This window comes from Helianthus annuus, chromosome 6 (assembly GCF_002127325.2).
Source record: "Helianthus annuus cultivar XRQ/B chromosome 6, HanXRQr2.0-SUNRISE, whole genome shotgun sequence".
Classification (NCBI taxonomy): Eukaryota; Viridiplantae; Streptophyta; class Magnoliopsida; order Asterales; family Asteraceae; genus Helianthus; species Helianthus annuus.
Window position 1 is genome coordinate 68,066,093 of NC_035438.2, and position 7,883 is coordinate 68,073,975.

General features: G+C 36.2%; 1 protein-coding gene across 1 annotated transcript; it reads left to right on the forward strand.

The window, feature by feature from the left end:
* The first annotated feature begins 1,606 nt into the window (after positions 1-1,606).
* Positions 1,607-4,333, forward strand: LOC110893747 (VIN3-like protein 1). Its single transcript, XM_022140866.2, has 3 exons — positions 1,607-2,585; positions 2,667-2,974; positions 3,294-4,333. Exons 1-3 carry the CDS (start codon positions 2,167-2,169, stop codon positions 3,839-3,841), a joined length of 1,275 nt encoding a protein of 424 aa, XP_021996558.1. The 5' UTR covers positions 1,607-2,166; the 3' UTR covers positions 3,842-4,333.
* The last annotated feature ends 3,550 nt before the right edge of the window (positions 4,334-7,883 follow it).

Consider the following 7,883-nt stretch of genomic DNA (forward strand, 5'->3'; position numbering starts at 1 on the left):
TCTGAGCCGAGTTGTTTTCTTCCGAGAAATCCACAAAAACAGAATGAAGAATCCCCGTTTACATAGAAGTCCATTACATTTTTTGACCAGTGCTTTGACTCTTCGGTTGGGTGATAATACCGGCGACTCTTTTTGGGGATCCTTTCTGGGGGAGTGTCGGGAACTTCCTCAAACTCTAGTAAGTAGTCTTCAGGGTCCCCCATTAAATGTGGTAGATGTCTATTTGGGTAGTTTGGTGCAAAATAAAATAGGTTTTTGTGTCCGTATTTATAGTGGTGGTATTAGGTGTTAACAATAAATGTCTTAAATCCAACTTGTGAATGGAGTGTGTATTGAATGGAGTTTGTACCAGATAGGGCCAGGATGTAAAAACTTTAAAATAACTCATAATAACACCATAAATACCCCCCATCACACCCATAGATTTGCATACCTTCACTTCACAAGTGTTTTTGCACATTATCTTATTCTCCAACATTGTGCTGATGGCAAACCGTGATAATGAACTCCACCTTCACTTTCATGTGCACATACACGAATCGGAAGCAAACCCCGCTAATGTTTACCCACAACCTAACCGTAACTCTGTTGTACCACAACCCAACAATAACTCACTCCCCCCACAATCCCTCCGTTACTCCGGTGATCCTCTTCCCAATGACAATAGTGCTTTGCTCTTCGCTGGACACCAGGCGAACTGTCCTGGCGCTTCACCCCTCGACCAACATCCTCACCCACCACCATATGTTGAACATCAAAATCGAAATCCTACCTCCTTTATGCAACGACCTCAACGTCCTTGGATTGTGCAGAACCCTAACCCTGCATCGTCAAGTGTTTTACAACCATACCCCCCCCCCCCGATATGTAGGTTTGGATGCATATACCATAGCTTGTGCTACCACCAATACGACAGTGATCATGACACTAATGCGTAATCAGATGAAGTCTTCGTTAGTGATGATCCATGGGAACAATATCACAAGACTGACAACAATTCTGATTCATCCTTTTGATTCCAGAGCATGACTTAGGGGTTCCTGTATTGGTAGATGTATTTTGTGTTCGTGAATTCTCCTAAATTAAAATAAACCGAGTAATGTTCTTTGATGTTATATTATTGTGATGGTCAATGTAAAAGATTGTGAAAAATGACGTGGCCGTTTTCCATGGCCGTTTCCTCACCCGTGTGGCTCCCACCACCGGGTTCGTTTGTCTCTAACTTATAAGGAGGGGTAAATTTGTCCGCGGACCAGGGGCGTCTGGTCGGCGGAAAGCATTTCGGCTCATTCAGAGGGGCCCGAAAGTCGTTAAAACTCATTTTTTTGTCTTGTCAAAAAACGTCCAACGTGGCCTTTTCCGTGGCCGTTTCCTCACCCGTGTGGCTCCCACCACCGGGTTCGTTTGTCTCTAACTTATAAGGAGGGGTAAATTTATCCGGGGACCAGGGGCGTCTGGTCGGCGGAAAGCATTTCGGCTCCTTCAGAGGGGCCCGAAAGTCGTTAAAACTCATTTTTTTGTCTTGTCAAAAAACGTCCAACGTGGCCTTTTCCGTGGCCGTTTCCTCACCCGTGTGGCTCCCACCCGTGTGGCTCCCACCACCGGGTTCGTTCAACCCGAAGTTTTTTATTTTTTTTTAATTTTTTTTTTCGCAAATTATTATATTAAAATTAAAATTTTTACTAAAAAACACAAATGTACACAATGCAATTACATATAATTTAGAAAATCTTATGTCAACTTCTCTTTTTAATTATGGAATAAAATACACACCCAATTTAATATATGACATAAAACATATTGTTAAAAATAAATATAATACAAATGGGTTAAACGGGTCAACCCGCCAACCCGATCGGGTTGACACGGACCCGGCCTGTTTAGCTAAACGGGTTTGCGGGTTCAACCTGAAACTGACCTGAACCTGTTTAGACTAAACCCAAACCCGTGAATTTCGTGTTAGGTTCATGTCGTGTCAGAAGTTCGCACCCCTATGTTTACCATTACTTTCATCATTTCATACTTAATTTTTATACAGAGTTAGTTCCATCTTATCATTCATAGGTAGGGTTAATTTAATTAATTATCTATCACAACTCATGTGTATTTTTCTTGATAAAGCAATCAACTTTATCAAACCCAAAACCGGACAAATCATCGAGGCAAATGGATAAGAAATTTGTGAAGAATCAGGATTCCAAGAAGGTAGCCGTGGGTCCTAAAGGCCAACCATTAGAAAGCAACAACAGAAAAGGGGAAAACCCTATTCGAGTCCCACCAACCACAGAGCCACAAGGTTCTAGATTCCCAACTACATCGATCTGCAGGAACACTGCATGTAAAGGTGTGCTTTATGATGTTGACCGCTTCTGCAAGAGGTGTTCATGCTACGTTTGTCATTCATTTGATAACAACAAAGATCCTAGTCTTTGGTTGGAATGCGCATCAGGTTCATGTGGGTCAACTTGCCACATTGAGTGTGCCCTCCATCGACGAAAGGTCGGAGTGGTTGATCGTGGCCAAGGGATGCGGCTCGATGGGAGTTATCGTTGTCCGTCATGTGGTAATACCTCAGAGATCCTTGGGTGAGTCCTCCTTAAGTTTGGCTATAAAACCTCCTAAAATGTTATTATATAAAAATTCATTGCAATATGTTATCATTCTAGGTATTGGAAAAAGCAGCTGACTGTTGCTAAAGAGTGCCGCCGTGTCGATATCCTATGCTATAGGATATATTTGAGTTTTAGGATTCTAAATGGCATATTAAGGTTTCAAGACCTTCAGAAATTTGTTATAGAGGCAAAACAAATATTAGAGACGGAAGTGGGCCCACTGGGTGAGGTGTGTGCCAAGCTGGCGCGATTTACTGTAAGCAAACTCTCTGTCGCAGGAGAAGTGCAAGCTTTGTGTAATGCTGCACTCCAAAAGGCAGATGAATTTTCTGCCACACGTTCTAGTGCCCCAGGTGGTAAAGGTATCTACTCCGACCTGGCTTCTTTCGTTTAAAAAATGGGTCGGGTTGGGTTGGGTTGGGTTGAATTGGGTGCACAATTTTATGTCCAAATTGTACTTATTTTTAAATCGTTAATACATCAGTTAAGATTACAAAAACCATAGTATTCCAATAATAATTTGTTTTTATGAACAAAATGATTTAGGTGGTTTTATGCATTAGAAATTCACTTTGGACACTTCAACCCGTTTGACCTTTGCTTCTGCTAGCTAGTTTTTTCTGTTACATGACCCGAATTGACCCTTCAATTTCTATGCGTGTTTTATTTTTCCCCTTGCAGAAGGCTCTGTTCCTCAAATGGAAGGAACATCTGGTGCCAAACATGCTGAACCAGACTCTATACTTAAAGGCCGAGACTCTGGGAAACTGCCACAACTAACTTGGGTTGATGTTGAAGAACAAGGAGGCTTGGATGATATATCAGGTCCAGAATTGAGTGGGCTTGGTCATCTGGTCAAGCACAACACTTCGAAAGCTGACGGGTCACCATCCACGTCAAACGGGCTGCACACGAATATTGTAATAGTTCCTGACGTAGATGACGAAGCTGCTCCGAAAGATATCCCTAGGGATGAAGCAGATCTCCGTGGTAATGTGGATGAGAACTATGAATACTGTGTGGTGTTCCGAAAGCTTGAGCGTGAAGGGCACATCACGAAGGAATTTAGACGAAAACTGTTCACGTGGTTTCCTCTGAGTTCAACCGAGCATGAACGTAGAATGGTTGACGCTTTCATCCGAACACTCGGGGATGACCCTCAAAGCTTAGGAGAACAGTTGGTTGACTCCTTTGGCGATATCGTGAACAAGAAAAGGCCCAGAAGTTAATTCTGCAGTTTCTTGATACAGGTATTTTCCCCCTCACCATTAGAGCAGCTGGACTGGACCTCAAATCTCACTGGTGGGTTTTGTACCTGGTGGGCTTGAGCCGTATATGGATGGATGGCTTGAGTTGAGTTTCTTGATCAGTGAGAGATGAAGACGGGTGTTGCAGTAGAGAGAGATGAAGAAGGGTGTGATGAGTGATAGAAAGCGGATAGCAGGTGGTTTTTGATCGATGAGAGAGAGATAAGAAGTGAGAGAGAACATGAGTCCAAGTACTTTTGTTAGAAGTAATTTCAATTCCAATTCCTTATATGTCCCAATTAAACGAATAAAATGTAAATTCCAAAGAAATCTGTGAACCAAATAGCCTGCTATTCTTTCTTGGCTTTGTAAACCTGGCTTTTTGTTTTTCTTTCCTTTCTGATGTGGCTTATGTGCCACTGGAATATTATATACAAGTTAACGTGATGAATAAGACTGTATAGTTGTATATCATACTCATACCCGTATGGGTCTGACCAAATAGATTTGGGACGAACACATAGTGACCCACTGCGAAAACCCTTCATCTTCATGGTAAGATCATCTTCCTCTACTAATATATAAAATACATACGCATATATCAGACTTGAGCTTGAGAATGATCATGAGGCTTTGGCCTTGGACCCTTCTAGCTTGTTGTTCCTAATTTTACAGATTTGACACGAGATGGGGAACACGAAGTGTGACTGTTTCGTCTCGGTAGCTACTTTGACTATCCGAAACTGTGCGACTCTTTCGTCTCGGTAGCTACTTTGACTATCCGAAACTCCATCATGTCAGATTCGTGTAGCAACTATATTTTTCAATCAATAACTCACTCTTTCTCGGTAAGATTAAAATGAGAACTCATAACTGCAAAAGCTTTGTCAAAAAACGATTCAAATTAAATATTTTTACACTTACCATTATTATATATATCAAATCATAAAGCATGTTTGCGCCAGTAGTCTTTTGTAGTTTTAGAGTTTGGCCACTAGGTTTTTTAAAGCTTAGATTTTTGGCCATGTAGTTTTCCTTGCCTTGCTTTGGAGTCAGAGATCCAAACTTTGAGAATTGTGTTATTTTTTCTTTTCTTTTTATATAGGATTGTTTTGTTGTTCTTCATTTCGTTTTTTTTATGGTTTTGTTTTAATGATCTAATATTTCATAATATGGTGATTAATAGTAATATTTTTTTGCTTTTGTGGTTTTTTTTTTTTTTTTATCTTTTCATAGTAAACTTTTGAATTTTTTTATTTTAGTAAGAATACTTTGATTTCTAATAATTTGTCCCAAAAGTTAAATTTGTTTAGTTTTTTATTAGTTTTTGTTTTACTTTTTTTCTTGGATTTGGTCATCGTTTGGTGATAACATTTGGTATCTCAGGTTTTTACCCTCTCGACTTTCTAATACGTGTCGGTATAAATTCAACTTTGTCTACGTTTTACTTCACGTGAGTTATTTAGTGTTAGAAATTCGTGTTTTTGAGTTGTTTTTCTCGACTTTGATCGTCGTTTGATTGCTACTTGGCATTATTTTACGCCCCCTGCCCCGCAACGCAGGGGGCTTAAGACTAGTTATTATTAAAATACAATATTAAAAAAATTTTACACGTATAAATTTATATATATTCGTAAATATTACATATGTGTAAATTTATCATTTACACGTGTAAAAAGTTTATTAAGAGTGAGTTTAAGAGAAGATGAATTTATTGTATATATTATTAAAATATGGGTAAGGTTATTGTAAAAAATGTTAAAAGTGTGAGAAAGGTGAGAAATACTGTGGAGATGACATGTGTCCTAAATCTAAATTAATTCAAAAGGGTAAACAAGTAATTTTATCATTAATTCAATTAATTAAAAACTTCACATAACCACCACCTTAATTATAGGAACTGGATTTTTTTAAAAGATCTCTATAAACACCATTCAGTAAGTATATAACACCATTCAGCAAGTATATAACACCATTCAGCAAGTATATAACACCATTCAGTAAGTATATAACATCATTCAGCAAGTATATAACACCATTCAGTAAGTATATAACACCATTCATGGACTAAACATCTGATCGAAACACATTTTTTTCTCTATATAAGTATAGCAATATGGTAATCATATTAAAGATAAAAAAACGCTCGTTATTATGGTGTAATTTCTTTTTTTTTTTTAAAAGTTACGTATAAAAAGTTATTGACGTTTAAAAAAGACGGGGGGAGTTACATATGCATTAATGTTTTTTTCTTAATTTAAAAATATTAAACTTATCTATATACCCTTAATCTAGAAAATTAATATGTTTAATAGTAAACATTATTTATAATTTTGTCAATTATGATCTCAACCATTAGATCAAAAATCTAATGGTGTAGATTATTTCTTACCTTTCTCACAAAAAACCCTTTTTTTACATGAACCTCTACCATTAAAATATTAAAAATACTATTCATTAGGTTTGTTTATTAATAATAGTGTAGTGTAATGTAATGTAATACTAAAATAATAAAAGTATTAAAAGACTATGGGTTGAGTTATAATACTAAGGATTTAAAAATAAGAAGTGTAAGAAGCCACCAAAGAGTGACAAGTGTACTATGAGGAATCAAATGGAAAGGGTAATTTTGTCTACAAGAGGAAAGAGAATATTCACATGCAATTCACATGCAATTCACATGCTATCCCCCCTCCCCCCATTTTTAAACGTTCATAACTTTTTTATACATCATTTGTTTTAAAAAAAATATACCATAAAAGCGAGCGTTTTTTATCTTTAATATAAGTACCATACTGTTATATTTTTCAAAAAAAAAAATTCAAAACCCAGTTGCGTATTACACAATGGACATGATGTAAAACATAATGTAAAGTAGATCAAAAACACAATCAATGAAAACAGATAAAGACATAATGGACAACATACTAAAACACAATGACCATAACGTATAACACAATGGCGATAACGTATAACACAATAAGTATCAGACTAAATAAAAACACAATTGATGACAACAGATAAAAGACACAATTAATGACATCAGATAAAAGACACAATGGAGAGCAGATGAAGACATAATGAAAAACAAACTAAAATCACAATACACAACAAACTAAAACACAATGAACAAGAGAATAAAAAAATTGAACAAATTATTAAAACACAATGGACAACATATTAAACACAATGGATAACAGATTAAATACAATGACCTGAACCAATAACACCCTTTTTGGGAAAATATCACAGAATAGTAACCAACTTTTAAAAGTGTTCTAATTAGGTCACTCGTATCGTTTTTCTCTCAACTAGATAACTTAACATTCAAATCGAGTCATGTCCTTTTTTCCATTTGTCAAGAAAAAATGGAGTATAAGATGTCGGGGTGGGATTATTTTAATATATGAAATTATATTTATCAAAAATAAAAACACTTTAGTTACATTAAAAATTAAAAAAACAAGCTACAATCCACGTCATCACTCGACGTTAGCATCAAATAAAAGGAAAAAAGAAACAAAAATCCACATCACCACGGTTACCTATGAAATGGATGAAAAACCCCTTAATTTGAATGAAAAATGAATGTTGAGTGGCCTTATTGGAACACTTTTGAAACTTGAATGACCTAATTGGAACATTTTTAAAACTTGGTTACTATTCTACAAAGTTACCCCCCCCCCCTCTTTATAGAAAATCTAGATATAACACCATCTTCATTGTGTCATATATTGTGTTATAGGTTCTTACAAAAGCGCAATGGGTAGGACCCAAATTAACATTGTGTTATAGGTTTTGATAATAACACAATGTATAGAAACTCTACTAAAACGTAATGACCAAAACCCAGTTAAAAGACACAATGACCTGAATATTTAACACAATGCAAAAAAAAACCTAGTAAAAATGAATTTTTTTTATTTTATTTTTATATGACAATATGGTACTCATATTAATTATTAAAGATAAAAAAACGCTCGTTATTATGGTGAATTAAAAAAAATGTCGTATAAGAAAATTA